This window comes from Uranotaenia lowii, chromosome 2, assembly GCF_029784155.1.
Source record: "Uranotaenia lowii strain MFRU-FL chromosome 2, ASM2978415v1, whole genome shotgun sequence".
Lineage (NCBI taxonomy): Eukaryota > Metazoa > Arthropoda > Insecta > Diptera > Culicidae > Uranotaenia > Uranotaenia lowii.
Genome location: NC_073692.1, coordinates 28,002,152 through 28,023,717, shown reverse-complemented (window position 1 = coordinate 28,023,717; position 21,566 = coordinate 28,002,152). Strand labels below are relative to the sequence as shown.

Below are 21,566 nucleotides of genomic sequence, written 5' to 3'. Positions count from 1 at the left end.
CCAAAAATTTGAAATCTGTAGTTAGAAACTATAAATACAAACGATGTTTTCAAATCGTGATAAAAAAAATAATTAAAATGGAAGCTAAAAATGATTCTTTCCTTTCCATTCTTCATACCTTGTACTTTAATCCACTGCACAGTGGGGATTTTCGTGCCAAAAAAGGTACCCAATTCAGGCCATTCGTTCTTGTTCGAAAAAATCATCATTTCTTATGTAAAAAAATGCGAGAAATTGAATGAACCACATCGCTTTTCGATTGCCTCATTTTGCCCGATTTCCCCTACGTTTTTCAAGTGTACCGGTATAATTCTCGTTGTTGCAATCCACATCGCTAAAAAACAATCAAACCAAATATGCCAATTTATGTAAAAATGTTTTCTGAATCGATTGGTGTAGACCAAGTTAACATATATTGACCCAAAAGGCTCATTTTGCTCAATTTCCCCTAGAATGAAAAAAAAAAAGTTGATTAAATGGAGTAAAACAGAATTAAATGCAGCTGTGGACCTCCTAGAATGATCCTTTTTTGAAGATTTATTCTTAATTAATCTAGTGGTATCTTTTTTCAAAATTCAGACGGTTATAATAGCCTCTATTGCCCCATCTTCCCCTAAATTTATAAAATGTGTATTTTTTTTCAATGTAACAATCGAGAACGTTGCAAAAAAAAGCACAAATAATGTTTTTAAGTGTAAAATGTGCCGATGAATCGAGTGATGCACACCGCTTAACGCTCAGTTAATGAGAAAAGCATCAATTGCCCTGATTTCCCCTAAATTTTTGCAATATTATTAAAAAAATCAATGTAACAAACGGGCATGCAATAGAACAAGTAAAAAAATGATAGAATCTGGTGCCTAACTACCTGATGAATCAAATGATGTACACCGCTTAGTTATCAGCCAACGATAAAGGCCCCAATCGGCCCGAATTCCCCTGAAATATTCGATATTTTCAAAGAAATCTATGTAATAAACGAGCATGTAATAAAAAAAGTAAAAAAAAAATTGAATCTGGTGCCTTACTATCTGCTGAATAAAATGATGGGCACCGCTTAGCGATAAGTTCATGCGATATTATCAAAAAAACTTATGTACCAAACGAGCACGTGATAAATCAAGTTGAAAAATTATTAGATCTGGTGCTTAATTTTTTGCTGGATCGAATGATGTACACCGTTTAGCGATTGGTTATCGATAGAAGCCTCAATCACCCCGGTTTCCTCTAAATTTTTGCAATAGTATCATAATGACACTCTATATTCCGGATGAGGGTGAAAAATGTGTCTTTTATAAATATTCGATATATATTTTCAAACCACTGTGTCTTATTAAGATGATTTTTGGACAACGGAAGTATCAAGCTTTAATCTTATTCCGATGCGCAAAAACCTTCAAGCACCCCAAAGGTCAGAGAAATATTGCTCAATTCCAAAATTCAGTTAGCCCACAAAACGTGACATCGAATGGAACTGGACCCAACTCGTCTAGCTAGGTAGTAACTTTTTACATGCAACAATGGCGTGATCTGTCTGGAAACCTATTTCCTTACGACGCAATTTGCCAATTCCCTAATAAAAATGTACGCTATATAAATATAAACGCAACTAAACAAACGCTGAGTTGGTGTAGGTCCAGTCTTTACCGGCCGGTTCGTACGATTCAATTGAATGCAGTAACTGCAGATGTAACCTGATTGCAACAAAATATGTCCAGTAAATTGATAGTGGACTGTTTCAACGTTAAATGTTCTCATATCGAATTTACAAAATATAAAACTATCAAAACATTTTATCACTATTTTCTGAGTTTGAGAATCAGGTTCCACACTTCTCCAATCATAATCGCAGTCAACGACCTCATGAAATCCGTATGCTCAAAGTGCATAACTGGGTACCACTTTTTTTTTTGTTAAATCAATTTGTCTTTCGCGATCACGCCTAAACCAGCTGATTCTGGTGACCAACTGTCCCGTTCACGTTTATGATATAAGCGGCCGTGTGAAGTGAAACAGACTTTTGGAGGTCAGTTGGCAAATGACTGTCCAAAAAAAAAAGCTAACGACAATTTAAATTTAGCCACCATCAGCAGCATCCCGAAACGAAACGGAAACATTGAACTTGTTTGACTCCTACATTGGACAAAGCGCTTTATGTAGATAGCGAAAACTTTTCTGGCATAGCACGATAAAAGGTCCTTAGAATGTGCCCGGTTGAATTTAATACAATCAAGGAATACAAGGAAGATTTCATAAATTGTACATTTTTACGAAGAGTACGAAAAATAAAATGAATCTTCTCCAATAGACCGATCAAATAGAGTGTTTAACTTCGTTCATCCACCCTTTCGTTGTGTTGGGCAATATTTATCTGCTCGTGCTCTTTGGACTTTGTACCGGTTATGAGAATTCTTTCCTCATTTTTTTTGTTCACCGTTTAAGACATGGACAATCCCATCAAAGTTCTCGAACTTTTAACACATTAAGGTGAAAATAATAAGAATTTCTTAATCTTTATGTTCTGATGAATCTTATTTTAAATTATTCAACAAAACCTTATTTCTGGACTCAATCAAAGCATGACTTGTGCTGAATATTCAACAGTTTACCTTCAGTTTGAAATTTATTACTTGGACCCAGCTTGTGTCATATTACCTATTAGTTCCAAATTCAAATTACTTTTTAATGATTTGACAATATGATAAAATTTAGAAGGTAATGAAAAAAGTATTGTAAGCCGGTGAAATTCAATGATCATAAATGAACAAATAATAAAGCAATTCCAAGTTGAATATTTTGTTGGATTCTTGCCTCGCCATTAAAAAAAGATCAAAATAGAAAGTGGTGCGTTTTTTTTCAAGTACAGGAGTTATTTTTGAAACACGAAACATCAAATTCACTTCGAGATTATTTTAAAGTTAAGTTAAGAATGCTTTTAAATAATTTGAAGGACTCGATTCAAACCTTTCGAATCCCTTTATAAGAAAAAATTATCTCGATAGTCGAAAAAATGATACTTGAGTGACTTAACACATACATTGTTTATGTAAATAACCATGCTGAAGCATTCATAGGAATAATGTTTGACTAAAATAATTTGGGATACATTTCTCCTTGAAAAAATCTACAAAAACATCATTTGAGTATAATTATTCATTGCTTAAATTAGGATTTCAGAGTTTCTTATCATCTGGGCTTATGTTTAGCATTTGTGGATTATATCTTATGTAACGAATATTCGGCGCCGAAACCGCCTAAAAACCGCTAAGCCGAATATTCGGCTCACCGAATAGTTGAGATAAGTATTCGGCCAAATGATTATCGTTTGTTCAAGTTTTTCTTAATATGTCCAGGCTTGCTCATAAATCCAATAAAGAGTTCAAGAGAATTTAAATCTGGCCGAGATGCCCAGATATTGTTTAAAACTTCTCGGATTTTGTCCGGGGTCTATTCAGATTATTTACTAAATCCAAAAAAAAAACTCAAATGTCTCTTTGAAAATTTTAAGATTTTGTGTTCAAAAACGATTTTTAAGAAATTCCAAAAGAAACAAAAAATTTGCACGAATTTATTTCACCCTCAATTCAAATTAATGCGTTAATACGAGAGATTCTAGCATCAATAAATCAAAAGAAGAGATTGTGTTTTAAAACTTTTGCACTCCTTATGAGTTTTTAGAGCCAAAAGGGAATAAAAAGTATACTTATAAAAGCTGTTCCAATATGAAGGAATTGGTTTTTTGCAATAGAGATTTAAATTCATATCCAGAACTCAAAATCTACATTCGCAATTATAACAAAAGGAGACGAAATTCTTTTTTTATCCGAGGTGCAATGAATTTGAAAACTGTTTTTGACTTATTCAGGGGCACTGAATGCAAATTTGTATTCATTTTCTATCAGCTCTTGTTTTCAGTATAACTTTTGAAAACTTAAGGTAAATTTGTGAAATTTTAGAAAAAAGGTTTTACCTTAATTATCAATTTTCCTGAAAATCGTGAGTAATTTACCGTGATTTCTTGTTGAAAAAATATAGAAGTAAGTCTGGTTCTCCGTTTTGTCAAATACGGGAATTTTGAAAACATTTTAAACCAAAATAATCTTGGATATTTTTTAATGCATAAAAGAAAATGCTTTTCAGTCTTGAACAAAGTTGCGAATTAGATCAAAATTTTCAGCATCAAATACTTACCTAAACAAACCTTCCTTTTTTATGTTAGCAATAGTTATAATGCTTTCTATTCAATTAAAAAAAAAATGATAAAGTTATTTTTCAAGTCGTTGCATCTTCGAAACAAGATTAAACAAGGAATTCGTCACTTTGTGACATTCTTTCCAAAAATCTGTATCGTTGAATGAATAATGAATTTTTTATTGTTAATGTAGGTTGGTTACTTCATCAGTCATAATTGATCGATTGAAATTTAAACTGATTAGTTTTGAAATTACTAAACGCAACGAAACTAGAAGTGATCCGACAAATAATCAAGTTTAGGACGCAAAAATCTTTCAAAAAACAGTTTGCCTATCTTTTAATTTTTCCCTTGTGTGAATTAAAGCTATCAGTCGATTATTTTTTCAGCAACAGGGCTATCTATCAAGCTAAACATGACCAAAACTGCTGGTTTTCAAGATCTACACAAATTATTTCGCCGATACTGCTTTAAGCTCATCCACACACAAATATTGAAATTTTATGTTATAATCCAGTTTAAGGTTTGATCCTCTGAATCTGAAAATTTTTCTATTTCAATTGCAATTCATTAAGACTCTTCTCTAAAAATAGTATTAACTATCAGAATTAACCTTTTATTTCAAGATTTTTTATTATAATTAAAAATAACTTTAAAAAATTGAATTTATGTATAGGTACCTACCTACATGAAGAAAAAAAAACGATTTTCGTTTTTTTATATAATTTATTTGTTGCAAATTTTTAACTATTTCATTCGTTTCAGTACAATTAAAATTGATTTTTTTTTATAATAACGTCGAAATTCAAGAGCAAATCAATTTAAATTAAGTTCCAGAAGCTTCACATTTCAGACACAGATTTTGATAATCTTACAACAAATTACAACTAAATCTATATTAAGAGTGTTGATTTTTTATATTAAGAAATTGAAAAATCAAAATCAGAATTTCCAACGATAATTGTGTTTATAAATTAAAATTATTTATACGAAATTTCCAAACACGATTCAGTAAATTACTCCAATAAAGAATCTAATCACCGTTATTTATGTTTGTTAAATAGTTTATCGGCCTTATCGGAAAAAAGTGAAATACTTCAGTAAAATAATGAAATATCTGAGTCTTACAATCAGTTTGAAATTCATAGCAATAATTAACTAACACTTATCTCAAAAGTTTGTCTTTTCAAACGTATTGTTGCAAAATGAGAATAAAAGAAATTTCGTGTTGAGCCTAGCGCTGATATTCAGAAGCTCAGGTAAAAAATTTTGATAACACGATAATTTTGCTCTACATTTTCATCACTAAACAATGTGTGTATTATTTTCATTTGTAGAATGACATTTATAACGAGAAATTCTCTAGAGAGCTTTTAAAGTGATAATTTTAAACTAGTGCAAATTACGAAAATGTTCTTGTTATCAACATTTTTTCGCAGTGAATATTGTAGATTCGCTGGTTGTTGTGTAAAAGGATGTATAAGTTACACAACTTAGGTATCATTTTATACAACAACCAGCGAATCTATGATATTCACTGCGAAAAAATGTTGATAACAAGAAAATTGTCGTAACTTGCATTAGTTTAAAATTATCACTGATAAAAAGAAAATAGAAGAATATTGAAATGAGTATATTGAGAAAAATTGTTATAAGTTTTCATTATTCTTCTCTTGTTTTATATTTTTGAAATGACTTTGTTCAATGAAATTCAAGGGAGAAAACGTATCAGTGTGCAGCTTATATTGTAGACACATTTGAAACTGATCCCCCTGCCACCCCTCCCCCTTCTTTCGTTCTTCGACTGATTTTCGAAAACCTATCCCTGACCCTCCGAATCATAGGAAAACTGCTCAAATTTCAGGAAACCCGTTACATGTCGACAAATATTCTTTGAAACACGGCGCAAGATAACCATCCGAATCTCCGAATAGTTCGTTGCTCCTAAAATTAGAAAAAAAAAATCCTTTTCTGAGTGCCCAGGAACTAGAAAATTTTCTGCATGACTTTACTGACACAAATATACTGCCCTTCCAAGCAAGATTGTCCCATGTGAAAAAACGAGCGAGCGTGAAAAACGCGACTGAAATTTCAGCTATATTTTAAATTTTTCTGCCAAACTTAAAATTCACCAACAGTTTTTTCGTTGTTGACAGTTCAAGGTTTATCATTTTACAATGTTTTCTGCAAAAAAAAAAACTTTTCCTACAACAAACGAAGAATAAGAGCCAAAAATGCTTCGTGTGACACTGTTGCGTAGAATCAGATCTCATACCGATTTTAACGAAAAACTGTCACGCGGCTGAACTTCTTCTATCATTTTAAAAGCTTGTATAGTTTCTATTTTTCCCAAAAAATCAAGTTGAACCGTAATTCGCGAAATGCGTTCCTCCTTGTTTATAAAAATTTATAGTTGAGTATCGATCCTGTAAGTTGGGCCTACCGAAAAGTGTTGGTGAAAATTTCACCGAATAAATCACTCAAAGCTCCTCGCTCCTCCTCAACCCTCTATGTTCTTTTCGGTGAATAACAGTATATTCGACAGTTTAAACTCATCTTAAGAGAATTTTTTGATAAAATAGGCATTTTTCATAGAATTTTCAGTAATATGACATTCTTGCGTAGAACTATCAACATAGAGGCAACCACCTTGACGAAAATTTCGTTATAAGTTCAGAACAAAGTCCTATCTTACTTGTTTGTGTTTTAAATCGAAAGTTAACACTAAAAGAGACCGTTTCAAGCCAAAAAGTGGAAATTACCCAAAAGTCACATGGGACAGTTTTGCTTGGAACGGCAGTATATGTCCAGTGTTTTCGAATTTGTTTTTTTCTCGGCATTTACTCTGGTCGGTTTTTTTTTAAATTGAAAGTAATTTTTGCTTCACCGAAAGTGAAAATAAGTTATTTTCGTAAAATTATATCTATATCGATGATTTTTTTTAATTCGGCGATGATAAATATTTTATATCCATGTTAATCTCGAAAGAAAAATGCTTCGAGCCTTCAGCATACAAAATTTCTGCAAATCACAGGAGAAAACAGCTTTAATCCGCAGGTGTATTTGAAAGTTATTTTCCTGAGCAATTTTTTCCTGGCATGAGATCGTCCTGTAAGTTCAGCAGTTATAAATACTGGACGTCCTGACCACAGAAGAAAATATCAGGTTTTGGTTGCGTTTAGAAAAAACTTCGTAAAATCGCTTGTTCATTAATAATCCAATATTTTGGTACTTATCAAACGATCATTATGGTATCCTATAAGTAATTGTGGAAAACATTTTTGAACCATAAAACAAAACAATGCCGCAACAAAGTCTGAACAAATTCAATCAATTAACCAGTGCCTCTCTTTATTCATTTGATGGTTTAGTGAGTAGTCAGCAAAAGTCCCAATCCAGAAACCAGTTCACACCGGTCTGCGGAGCTAGCGCGGAAAAAATTGCCGATACAGCAGGCAAACACCAGCAACGATAATAATAATATCTTCTATCGTTGTGCTCGCGAGCGCACCACAGCAGGAAAGGAAGTAGGTACCTGCAACTTTCAACGTTCCTCAGTCATTGTTTAGTGCTCATCGCTAGTAGATGCAACTTTGCCTAGTTCAGGCTCAGAAGAAACGAAAAATAAACCGGTCGTGCTCAAAGTCCAAACAATCCCCTCATCTTGCGTGGACCTTCTGATAAAAGTGGCAAATAACAAAGTGGTCCATCTAACTGTACCGTTCTTTTGCAAACAACAAGCAAGTTCAAGGCCAAAAAGCCTGAAGGGCTGGAATTGCGTGACGAGTAACAAACCACGAACGAAAAATCACATCATTGTGGACCTAATAGGTGCAATTCTGCATAAGTAGAAGAAATGGCGCAGCAAGTGCAGCAAGTTTTCAAAACCGCCCTCAAAGTCACGGGCCCAAGCCGATCCATGTCAACCGGTGTCCTCGGGTCAATTGATGGTAAGTGTTTTTTTACTATTGTAAAGAAAAAATGATAACGGTACATCCTTCAAAATTACAACAGTTACAATAAGAACGAACCATTCCTTGCTTTGTTACAAAACAATTCAATCAATTTACATTGAAGTTATAGATAAGTTTATGACTCATACATAACTGCAACAGCAGTAATAAAGCCATTCAATCGTCGTTGATATATGTAAGCTTCACATTGTGGTTCTGAGTTTTGAATACTGAAGAAATTTTGTTTCGGGACAAGACCTTTCCACCAGACAACGGCATGTTCTCAGCTTCACATGTTCAAAGTGCTACCGTCACGACGTTTGGCGTTTTCAGCTTCATGGAATCGGATAACCTTGCATAGTGAATATCCAAGCAACCAAAAGTCGCGTTTTTACTTAAAGATGGAACTACAAAGTTCACATTTGGCTGAAAACATGTTTTATGGGAGCTCCAGGTGACTCATGTCACGTAAACGTTACTCAGGAACTTCCATCGCCCTTTGAGTGGTTAAAATATCGATAACGGAACTTACAAGCACTATTAATGCAACTTCTTTCGAGAAGGTTGAAAACGTTTGCTAAACACTTTCTAACGCACCGTTCTACATACTTTTAGGTGTTTTGAAGAACCTATTTGGGAATTCTAAGCGACATGTCAAAAATGTCTGTCAATTTTCGATCATGGTATTTGTTTTGATATTATAAGTACTGATATTTACATAATGGAATTCTACACAAAAAGGAAAATTCGTGAAAATTTGAAATATGTAACATGTAGAGAGAATTTTTCCTCTCAATGTTAAGATATTCGAATAAATTTCTGATGACGAGAATTTTTGTTAATATTTATTAACTGTACCGAAAGTCTTTTAAACGGAATAAGGAACATAGAGATCAGCGGTTCAATTCTATAGGCGTAGGTAGCTTTTGTAATCAAAACCATATAAGGCCGGAACACATTTCAAATCCTTCAACATCGCGAGGGGGGGAATAAAAAATAATGCGAAAAATAAATAAAAATAATTTTTCGAAATTTACATAAAATACTTCAGACTTTATTTATTCCACTCTTTTGATTTTTTGGAATTTTCTGAGGAAGGGGAGGGGGGGGGGGGGGTTGTGACAAAAGAAGGAATCTATATTTGTGTGTATTCGACAATGAGATAGACCATGATAGACCGGCAACCTAGCAATCTGTCATCTGGTTGTCCGAGCAATCTGTCAATCGGATTTTTTTTCGGCTTTTTAGCATTCTCTTCAGACAGAAACGAGAGCTGATTAAGCTTCTATGAACCGTTTTTTAGGGAATTCTGGTTGCTTGGGTATGTATCCACTCGTCCATTACCTGTCATCATCTTCATCATCTTCGTCATCACTTTTCTTCAGAAAAGTTTTAGATCTTTCGGTTTAAAAATAAACTTGGTTCAAGTTTTTGAACAAACGTATTTTCAGTTTTCGACAAGTTTGCAAGTTTTGAGATCTACACTTTGCATGAGCAAGATTTGCCTACGTATTGTGAAATTGGTGTAGTGATTTAATCGTACTTTTTGAGTGTTTTGGCTGGCGAATGGTAGATAATGTGCAACTCGAGACTCCTTAATGCACTTCAGTCACAGGGAGAGGAGATTAAGCAAATTACCGCCACTCACTATGGACAACAAAACAACCCGAATAGCAGGAACCATGGTATTACATTCATGTTCCAATGAATTCGAAGGTGACCTTGTATTTCATGGTAAAAAGTACATCTTATAGCTTTTAGTACAAAAATTTACACATCATCAATTTTTCGTGTACGGTTTTGACAGCCGCGGCAACTTTGTTTTGCTCAAACAATTTTCGGTCGGCATATTCGGCAACAACAATTTTCGATGGGTTTCCTGCAAAAATATCCAACCATCTAGTGTTGATATGATCAAAACGGTAAGTTTTATCGAAGCTTGGAAGAAAAACTCATTTCTAATTTTTTTTTCTCAATTTCAGCGTCATAATTCCTTCACACAAGGTTTTGAAGAAGTGGAAATAAGTCACTTAGCCAGAATCGCGTAATGCGAGTTTCAAAGCATTCCAGTTGATGATCGACGGAAAAATGGCAGCATTCTCGTGTATAGTGTTAAGTGTTATTATTAAATGTTTTTATTGTGTAAATTAAAATATGTTAGGTTCAGAAATAAATATTATATAAAAAAAAACCAAACACGACAATTTTATTGTAAGATCACGAAATAACATTGAATTTAATCTTCCTTAAAACCATGCAAACTCGTTGGAAAACATTGAATTTCACAGTTTCCTTGAGCAAATTTGGAAGATGTAATAACCATCTATTTTATAGTTTTGTGTTCTGAAATGTATGGAAAAAAGTTGATTTTTTCATGGTTAAGTTGCTTAACAACCCCCTTTTTTCATGGTAATTTTGGTCTAAACCGTAAATTTCACTGTCGAAAACGATGAACTTGACAGTGCATTCAACGTTTCTTGTATCATGTTATTCATAGTGTCAACTATAAAATCCATGGTGATGTGAAAATGAAATTCATTGTTTTTTCACAATGTTTTTCTATTCGGGAATACCTCTAGTTCACACCACCCGCATCGCACGCCAACAGAGTCCGACAGTCCGACAGCTGGTTCTCGCACATCTTTATTCCGTTTTGTTCACGGGTGGCTCCTACCAACTATGCTTCATGGACTCGGCTTGTTCAGTAGAGGAGAAGATCGTATCTTTAATAGTATCGAACCAACTTACAACCAAGCTATCCGTATTATTAGCGGAGCATTTAAAAGCAGCCCAATAACATCCCTAAAGCCTTGTCCACACTAGGCAACATGAACTGCGATTTTTGTTATGAGACGAACTTTGTTGTCGGTTATTGTTGTTGGAAACCTGTGACGGTCTCAGTGTCTCTCGAATAAAATGGGAGACGCTGAGACCGTCTCGAGACGAACCGTCTCCTAGTGTGGACTAGGCTTAATGGCTGAACGTGGCCAACATCCTTTTCAATACGTCCTATCCAAGAACCCTAACGAATAACGTCATTCGCTGGTTATCCTACCAACGTGACTCAACTGTCTCCATGATCAGACGAGCTGAAAACTTCCTACAGAAGCACAACACATCTCTCCCTGCAAAAACCTCTCGTCCCGAACCTAGACAATGCAAATACGATTCGCCAATCCCACAAGTGGATCTAAGCCTGCTTTCTAAATTACGCGCCCGAGAAAGTTCAGTAATCAGCCAGTCCTTTTCCTTCAACTCGTCGAGAGAAAATATAAAGATCTTCCCAAACTTTACACGGACGGTTCTAAGTCCACTGATGGCTGTGTTGGATGCGGGATATTTTGTAGTACTGGCAGTCTAGCACTTGCATTACCCTCTAAGTGTTCTGTCTTCAGTTCCGAAGCCTTCGCTATTCTGAAAGCAGCTGAAGACATGTGCCCCCAATCCGGGTCTGTTATTTTTTCCGACTCGGCCAGTGTCCTAAAAGCTGTTTTGGCCGGAAATATCAAGCATCCTTGGATCCATGACTTATCCCGCCTTGCCAGAAAAACATAATCTTGTGCTGGATTCCCGAACACACCAATATCCCGGGCAATAAAGCCGCAGAGCGATTAGCTACTGAAGGCAGTCAACAAGAACCACCAAATATACCCATCCCTCCCAAAGATGCTATCCACTGGCTAAAGGAACAGCTTTCTCTCGCTTGGAGCCATGAGTGGAACGTATGCCGAGACAACAAACTGAGAGAGGTGAAGAACTGCACTTCAAGATGGAACGACCGGAAGGCATTCCTTGAACGACGAACCCTGACACGGCTGCGTATTGGTCATACAAGGCTGACCCACGGTCACTCAATAGGAAGAGAAGACCCCCCCGTATGCCATGCCTGTAATGTGCCACTAACTGTTAAACACATCTCAACTCTTAACGCAATGCCTAGTTCACCAACAAGCCCGAACAGTCGGACAACTTGCAAACAGCCTACGAGAAATTCTTTCCAACGACCCAGATGAGGAGGAAAAAGTGCTGTCATTCCTTCGTATGACCAATCTTTTTGCAGAAATGTAAAAAGAAAAACAAAACAAAAGCGACAACAGCAAAAAACAACTGCCCCGGAAGGAAGAGGGATGAATCATCCTTCGGGATGAAAATCCCGAGAAAAAGAAAAAAAAACTCGAGACTCCATATACCTATCCTTCGGGTAGTGGTCATCCCGCATAATCAAATATCATACCCTGAATCGTGAATATTATTCTGTTCTGATTACATGAATAGAGACTATTCCAGTAATCGTTCTTAAATCTTTTAATTTTTAACAACTTTTCCATTTTTTATGTGTCTTCGCTTGGAATGATTGAAAAATATTTTTGAAAGATAAGAGCAATAATCCGTAAAATTAAACTCCGAATACATCCGAGTGTGACGTGTGTCTCCGCTGCCAACAAACCAAACAAAATGGCGTGTTTTGGTCGCTTGAAAGTGTTGGAAAGTTCGAAGCTCCTAATTTTTTGCAATTATCAGCTGAAACGTAAGTTTTAAACAATTTTGATAGTCATAAACTATATTTAAAATGTTTCAAATATCTTCACCAGGGCTAAGCAGCACATCCAGCGTATCATATAGCGGAAATGGTCCGGAAGTTAAATTTGCCGGTCGAGACCATTCGGACAGAATCAAAAATGGGAAATACCGGTGTTGGACATCATAATTATTCGTTTAACTAGAATAAATATGACGAGAAGAAAGTCGTTAATCTTTCCCACGGGGTACTTTCGGATCGGATCGCATTAAAAGGAATCTCCGGTGACACAAAGGATTCTTCCGGACTTATCTTTAAATTGGCAGTAAAAAGGTAAGTTTCGTTTTTGTTTCGTTTTTCCTTGAGGTGAGCAGCAATTGCAATGTTCCGGAACCAGCATAATCGAAACTCCAGAATTGCGAAAAATCAATATTTTTGACTTTTTTTGTTGTTTTTTTTTCAAGGTTGCTGGTGTCGCAGAATCAGCAGAACGGGTTGGGAAAGGTTTTCTCCTTCTATTTGTTATTTACTATTGAACATTTTTATTATCTCAAATAACCCAAATCTAACACCGTATGAGAAGGCATAATCTCCGATGGCACCATTTATATTTCCGGTTGTACGTTGCAGTGCAATTTATCTGAAACAGTTGTTGGATCAGCGAGATGGTTCGGAAGAAAAACGTGTCTCTCATAGAAGACTCGAATTTAGCCCTGAATCGCAAATATATAAGAAATATACAGAGAAGCATCGGTCGTTCTCCAATGAAACCTTCGTTTCAAAACGCATCTAGTGAAAACGATGAATCCGGATTAAAAAAAATGTGTACTTCAACTGAATCTGTCGATGGAAAAAGTTCGGTCTCCGGGGCGGCCGGTATTGAAACTAGTGGGAAATCAATGGCGGAAACAGCTGATTTTAACACAGCCCAGGTGGTACTACCACCAAATCATCCATCCGAAGCGTCCCCACGCATCACTATCCACTTGTCAGCGAAAGAGACAATCACCACGGCAGTAGCTTTCATTCCTATCATAAATAACCAAAAAAAGAAAACCAATTCACAATAAGTCAGGTTGAGCTTTTCCTCGTCGAAGAGGGCCTATTTGATATAACTATTTGCATTACGACACCTATAAGAATATTTGCGAGCAGAGGAGCACAGCAAATAGTGTCTATCCAGCTATCAGCAAGGAAATAGGATTGTTTTTCTAGGGGATGTACAGCGAGCATCATTTGGGAATGTTCGCTAAGAAGAATGTTTCCCAAGCTCACGGATCAAGATTTCTGCGAGTTGGGATTCCAGTTACCATTCGAACGGAAAAAGATTCTTCGTGGTTTGCTCAAGTTTCATCGGCAGGCGTGGAACAAACGCAGCATGAAACAATTTCGAAAGCACAAACTTAAGTAAGTTTTCTTAAGACTTTTTTAATTAAATTTATTTACAGAACTTTTGAAATTATAACTACAAAGGAAAAAATCTTACTCAAATTTATTATTTTTCCATTTAAAGCTCTTATACAGTCTGATGGAACTAATCGCCAATCATTTGGATCAAGGACCACAAAGCAGTCTCCATTCGTGTTCATCTCCAACTTTATCCCGCCAGAAAAAAAATCACACAAAATATTAACCTCTACTGAAGGAAGAGGTTTAACTACTGAAGTCAAAACGTTTGCGACAAACAGGTAACTGTGATGCGCTAAATGCATTCTACAACATCATTGAAACAAATTCAAATGCGTTAGAACAAATTCCATATCAAAACCATTACTCAGCAGTCCGCGAACTCCACGAACGGCAATCATAGCCGCAAGAGGTCTTTCATCGCATAATCATCACCTACACTCCCCGGTAATCCTCATTGACTTGCAACGTCAGTCACGGATCCGGAGGTGGTCAAAGTACCGCGTAACTCTAAGAATCCAGCGTTCATTACAACTCATAGAAAGTCTTTGGTCATTACTGTCAGCATTGTTCATCCCTGAAGCTAACCGATGATAATTTTCTCAGTTCGAACAGTATTTTTTTGAGATAAAATTATTAATAATTAATATGAATTAAATAAAACAATCTAATATAGTCGAATAAATAATATTATCTCTATAAGAGATTATAAAATGAATCTTCTTCTTTTTTATCCTTGATGACAAAAAGATATTTTGAAGATAACCTGTAGCGTCACCAATTTTTGGAAAAAATGATAAGATAACGATTACATCTATCTTTCAGGTGCTTTCAGCTACATTTTGAACAAAGAAAAAAGCAAAAAAATGAATCGTTTGTTTACTTAACAACCCGTTCCCTGTATCGTTATTTGTGTCTAAACGATTCCATTTGATGAAAAAACGATTTGTATAATCGTTCTTTTATAATCCAAAACTATAAAGGGAATCTTTCGGGTGTCTTGGGAAAAAGATAATGGGGATCGTTATTGTATGATACTGCTACATGCGGGATATCACCTCTTATCTTACAACACCGATTTTCAACCTCCCCGTGGTGCAAGCAACCCGGGAGACTGAGATGAAGAGAGAAAATACGTTAATGATCACACAAATTGTGCAGTCAATGATTGAAATTGTGGTCAATTGTGACCAATTGTGCGGGTAAATGAGTAAATTTGAGTTAAAATGAGAGAAACCAGTGCTCAGAGAGAGAGAGAGAGAGAGATAGAAAATGTGGAAATTGTTGCAAATTGTGAAGCAGTTGAGTAACCGTGACTACAGAAAAACTCAACGAACAATGAACAACAAATTTTGGATGGAAGTCGACAAAGACCCACGCGACGAAAAGGGACCAGCGATTGAAAATTGGAACATGGAACTGCAGATCTCTAAATTTCATGGGCTGTGCTCTCCAACCAATTGAAGAGCCGTAAATTCGACATCGTAGCGGTCTGCTGCAGGAGGTATGTTGGAAGGACTCCACGCTACGAACGTGCTAAGATGGTCATGCCATTATTGGAAGTACCGGTGACAAGACGAATTCTACGCGCAGCTTGAACGTGAATATATACGACTGCTGCCCAAAACATGATAAGAAGATCATCATGGATTTCAATGCTCAGGTTCGCCAGGGGGAGGAATTCAAACCGACGATTGGATGGTTCAGCACGCACCAGCTGACCACGGCTTCAGACTTATCGATTTCGCCTTTTTCCAGCACCGCCTCCCACACAAGTATGCTGTCACAGATCGACCACGTTTTGAGACAGCCGGCAATTTTCGGACATTATCGACGTTAGATGCACTGACCACACTGACATGACACTTAGAACAAAAATTCAACGATTTTCTGTCTAATTTTTTGTTGTCAGATTTTGCAGATTCGCAATACCGACGGCAGGTTGCGAACCTGAAAAATTTGTCAAAAAATGCCTTGTAGGAAAAATGGTCCTATTTAGCCCGATTTTATCGTAGAAATTGCCTGTTTTATTTTTAAAGTTGGGTGGCATTTCCTAACTGCACTGAACAAAATCGGGCTATAAGGTTTATATAGGGTCAATTCATTGAATTTTAACGTTCAGTGTGTGATAGAAGCTAACAATAAATCCAATACAAAATATAGAAAAATCCAATGAATTTCAGTAACTTGTTATACCTAGAAAAATTTATAGAAAATTCCTTTACATTTAATCATTTTGAAGTTAATATACATATCAGCGTGCCTGAATCGTTGGTTAAGCCCGGTTTACAGTTCTTGTGAACTCGAACTCGAACGTGAACGTGAACTCACCACAGTGAAAAAATATTCCGCAGTGAAATGTCAAATCGGTCAAATCTTCAAAATTAGTAAGAGGTTTGTTCAACTGCGGGTAGAAATTGGTTTCGATCGGAAAATGACAGATCATTCAACCAATGCAATGTTTTGATCGATACTTGTCGAACCAATGCTCAAATTTAAATTCAAGTTTCTCAAAAAAACATATTGTTCTTCTTCAAAACATATTCAGCTTTGAAAACGATTGATTTAATCAAATAATCCCAAAGTTCTTATCTTTGAATACAATGAATTTAAATTAAATTTTATGAATTTAAAGTACTCCTAAAAAGTATTTATCGATCAAGGAGTAACGAGCTTTAGCGATTCGTTTCTTTTGAAAAACTTATTGAAAGGACGTTATGAATATAACTTCTACAAGATAGCCATTTTTTGTTCTTGATTAAAAATTGACAAACAAAAATTTCAAAATTACTTTTAATTAGTGAAACAATTGAAAAGGTTTTTATTTAATTAAAATGCATCAGTACTCTTTTGTTTGTTAATTTTTCTGCTTTTCAGTTCTCCTTAAAACACATTATTTTTGAATGATTTCATACATTTTCATAATTATTTCCAAACCTTTTCTGAAACACACATTTGAACAAAGCGGAATCTATTTTTTTTATTTCAATGGAATCTGGCCATTCGATGATCTTCATTTACATTTATTCGTTGAGAATTGAGAAGCTCTTCCAACAGGTACATTTATTCGTCGAGAAACTCTTCCAACAGGTGCAATTAAATGATGCCCAAGCGGGTTTTAAAGTTAAAAAAAAATATCGTATGCGTTTCATTTCAAACTCGTAGTATTTTAAGCCTTTAATTGCCTTCAAATGTGCTTACAAATAAAAAAAAACTAATTTTTTATGAAGCAAAAATTTTTCCGTCATCGGTGAAATTTTTTTCAGAATGCACATTGCCATTCGGACGTGAAAATGAACGCGGAATTTATATTCACCACTCTTGTTCGTTTTCCGTTTTCACGTTCGCTCAGTGCGTTTACACTTCGAGCGGAATGTCAGTGAACGCGGAAAAAAAAATTCCGCAGTGAAAATCGGGGGAATTGAAATAAAATTAAGATTAAAGGGCTTTGAACAAGGAAATCAGTTCAAAAATAATCGTTCAACCATTCCGCATTTATTCCACCTAGTTTCGCAGCCAAGAAATGCAGCATAGTCGAGTTTTTGAAGAATATAAGTTTTTTCATTTTCACGTTCGAAAGAACTGTAAATGCACCTTTAAGAAGAAACAGGTTTCATTTTTGTTCGGGAAGCATAAACTGAGAAGAACGATTTTATGAGTACTTCGGTACCAGTAATGTTTCGTCGAAGGATTTAACCAGATGAACCTCATCGCCGCGACATTAGCCGAAAATTTATGGAGGTAAGTGGAACGACGAAAATATCTAATGACTGAACGGCTTAGTTGTTAATATTTTGGAATTTATCCCAACAGGTGAATCATTGTTGGTCTTGGAATGCCGGACAGCAGCGCAGAAAAACAGCTTCGGATTTCAGCGAGTACGAGCACAGCTCTGTCTTTAACATACATAGGTAATTCATATTTTTGAAAGATTTCTTTTGAAATTCTATATGCGGATTTTTTTTTTCAGAAAACATAACCTCGCTGGAAGAACGTAAAATTGTATGTACCGTGTTTAAAAATCAATGCGTTTAATGATCCGAATATGCCGAGTGGAGCGGATATAACGGAGTCATAAATTCTATCTAGAACAGGAAAGTTTTCGATAAGTTTGTTTGTCATAAGCACCCCGGAATGAATAAGGATTTTGCGCCAGATGAACATGCATCACGCAAAGGAACTACATCCCATTATGGATTTGTACAACAAAAAGTGCAGTGCAGATTTAATTATCCATTTTTGGAAGTATTTTTTTAGGTTAGATTTGCTGCAATAAATGTCAAACATCGAGAAAAATTCGTGAATTTATTAATGATGAGAAATATTAGAATAAAATAATTTGAAATACCAGGCATATTTTATTACAATGATAGAACGATTCATTACACAATGTTAAACAATAAAATTTATTAATTTTGCTCTCTATAATATTCATTGGATTTTCCTTTAAATTAAATCATACGTCTAATGATAAAAAGTATTGGATTTTCCTTTAGTGCGAAATCACTAGAATTCTCGATAAACCTTATAGCCCGATTTTGTTCAGTGTGGGATAGCATTTCTTCAAATCGATCGATGCGCACTCTGGAATCGACATTGCATACTGTTGGAAAAATTATCCAGAAAACGAAATCGAGTGTCCAGTCAATATGGTCAGTATTAGATGGTTGGGGCGCTAACATCGAGTCAGACCACTACCTGGTGACGGCAAAGATCCCATTACTCTCCGTATTGAACAACACACGAAACCGACGCCCGCCTCTGTTAAATATCGCACGACTGATGCAACCTGAGGTTGCGGTAGACTACGATCAATCGCACGAAGCAGCGCTGCCGGTAAAGGGCGAGCTTGCCCCTCTCGAGGACTGTTGGGGTACCATCAAGACAGCCATCAATAGAGTTGCGGACTGGTTCGACGAGGAGTGTAGGAGGATGATCGACGAAAAGAAAGCTGCGCGGGCGGCAGTAGAGCAAAGAAGCACCTTTCGAAACGTGGAAAATCACCGACAGCGGAAAAGCCAGGGAGTTTGAATTTTCCAGGAAAATAAGCGCCACCTAGAGGAGGAACGACGATGTGAAGCCACTCGAACCGATGAGTGAAGTTAACCCGTTCGAAACCGTGAACACCAAGTCCCTACGCATCATCTATTCAACGACTTTAAAGCCACATACTACATGATCGACCGTGACGCTGTGGAAAATTATGGATGAGAACGGCTTTTCCGGGAAGCTCAATCGACGGCGACGAGCTGAAGATAGTCGAAGACTTTGTCCATCTCGGCTCACTGGTGACCGCAGACAATGAAGACCAGACGCGAGATCTTTCGGCGAATGATCAGCGGAAGTCATGCCTACTCTGGACTCCACAAGCAACTGTGGTCGAGAAGAGTTAGCCCTTGCTCAAAGTGTAACCTGTACATGACGCTCAAAAGACCGGTTGTTCTCTACGGGTACGGGACATGGATATTGTTCGAGGAGGACCAGCGTACACTCAGCGTATTCGAGCCACGAGTGTTAGAACCATCTTTGGCGGCGTGCAAGAGAACGGAGTGTGGAGGCGAAGGATAAATCACGAGCTCGATCGGCTCTACGGCGAACCCAGTATCCAGAAGGTGTTAAAGGCTTGCCGGATACGCTGGGCAGGACATGTTGCGAAAATACCGGACTACGAATCCGGTAGTAACGGGACAAGCAGGGACGAGCGAGGTGGTTAGACCAAGTGGAGCGTGATCTGCATGTGCCAGATCTGCCGCCGCCCGTGGCGTAGAGGATAGCCTTCAAGTCTTCTAAGTCAGGGGGTATGAGATCGAATCCCGGTCACGGCATACATAGTACACTTTCGGTGCGTTGTTGGTTTTAGCATTTGGAAGATGCTAGCCATTATATCCTCGAAAGATGTACGCTTAGAGTTAAAAAGGAAACATCATGTTTCATTGAGATCCTGTATGTGTTTGAGTTCGTTTTTTTAAACACATTATACATGATTTTTCAAAGCAGTTCTTGGCGTTAGATTTTTGACCGTTTTTGAAAGATGTACACATAGTTGGAATGAGAGGAAAGGCTTAATAAATACTAAAACAAAAAATCCTTTTTTGCAGGTAATCTTTCACCCAAACGCACCCAAAACATTCATCTATCGGTGCAGCGTGATTATCCCGCTGCAGCAGCCTTGCCCCTACCGGCCAACATCGATCCAACCGAAACGACACGTTTTTCGCCGCATCGTGCCCGGGACATTAATTCGTCTGCAATACTGACGCACCAGTCCTCTTACGTGGCCAATAACATCGACGTCACCGTGGATAATTCCAATGTTCGCTTGAATAGCGTTGATCCGCACGTGCAGTCGTACGATTCTCGCGGGGGAGTGTCAATGCACTCGGTGATGCAGAGCAACGTCCCGAGCCCGTTCGGGGGCATGCACAAATTTACGCATCTGAACATGCCTGGCGGAGGCTGGGCGCAGGAGGGCAAATTCATGGCACAGGATTTACAAGCATCTCACTACACCAACCTGCGTAAGGAAGTGCGTTCGGATTGGTCCAGCTACGAGGACAAACCTCAACCAAAAGGTACTTTGGCGTTGCTAGAAAGCTATAACAAGCACCGGCTGCTTAATAAAAGCATTTTTATCGGTAACACTAACAGTAGCATTAGAACATTTTCACTTTGTCATCGTCAAATGGCTCAAAACAATCCGAAAGCTAAACAAATGACTGAGGAACCGGAAGTATTGAAAGAAAAAACGACCGATTCAGACGTCGCTCCCGAGGTTCAGTTGACACGAAAAGACAAACTCAAAAAGGCTGTCAAGGAGTATGGTTCCACCGTTATGATTTTTCATGTAGGAATCAGTTTAGCTTCCTTGGGAGCTTGTTATGTTTTAGTTTCTAGGTTTGTAAATTATGGAAACCAACCACACGGACATTAATCGTAATCATTGCACATTGAGTACATCAATTAATGCAATGTTTTATTCCTTTTTCTTTACAGCGGAATAGATATGGTAGCACTATTGGAACGATATGGGCTCGGCGGATCAACGTTGGCCACCAAAGCTGGTGCCGGTACTGGGACATTTGTGATCGCCTACGCCATCCATAAAGTATTCGCACCAGTTAGGATAAGCATAACACTGGGCGCAACGCCTTTCATAGTTCGGTATTTAAGGAAACGTGGTTTCCTAAAGCCACCCAAGGCTTCACCGAAGACCGTGGGTGGCGCTGCTAAATGACTTTATTATAAGTATATTATATCTTCATACATTTAATAATCAAAAGGCAAAATTTAAAGGATTGTTAAGGTTAAATTTTTTATAAAATAGATATTATTTACGGTAGATGGAAGTTTTTTCTTACTAATATTGATGACAAATGAAAAAAAAATCTGACCCGAAAATAGTGAGATTGAGTATGAGCCTTTTCAACAGGTTTTCAAGTTGACATCGGTTGAGTCAATATATGGCTTTCACAAATGTGATGAAAATTTTCAGATA

The 21,566-nt window shown here is 36.8% G+C and overlaps 1 protein-coding gene and 1 long non-coding RNA gene across 2 annotated transcripts; both read left to right on the top strand.

Moving 5' to 3' along the window:
* The first annotated feature begins 7,535 nt into the window (after nt 1-7,535).
* On the top strand, nt 7,536-21,410 carry LOC129748764 (uncharacterized). Its single transcript, XM_055743504.1, has 3 exons — nt 7,536-8,142; nt 20,170-20,965; nt 21,065-21,410. Exons 1-3 carry the CDS (start codon nt 8,049-8,051, stop codon nt 21,303-21,305), a joined length of 1,131 nt encoding a protein of 376 aa, XP_055599479.1. The 5' UTR covers nt 7,536-8,048; the 3' UTR covers nt 21,306-21,410.
* On the top strand, nt 12,483-14,789 carry LOC129748771 (uncharacterized). The gene is made up of 4 exons (XR_008737809.1): nt 12,483-12,673; nt 12,738-12,997; nt 13,129-14,071; nt 14,178-14,789. It is a non-coding gene; the product is annotated as an uncharacterized LOC129748771 (long non-coding RNA).
* Nucleotides 21,411-21,566: the final 156 nt, after the last annotated feature.

What these genes read in the sequence shown, in the direction of transcription:
- LOC129748764 (XM_055743504.1), top strand. Translation starts at nt 8,049, where the DNA reads ATGGCGCAGCAAGTGCAGCAAGTTTTCAAAACCGCCCTCAAAGTCACG. An exon ending in TGTCCTCGGGTCAATTGATG is followed by an intron (nt 8,143 to 20,169) that starts GTAAGTGTTTTT and finishes CCTTTTTTGCAG; the next exon opens with GTAATCTTTCACCCAAACGC. An exon ending in TGTTATGTTTTAGTTTCTAG is followed by an intron (nt 20,966 to 21,064) that starts GTTTGTAAATTA and finishes TTTTCTTTACAG; the next exon opens with CGGAATAGATATGGTAGCAC.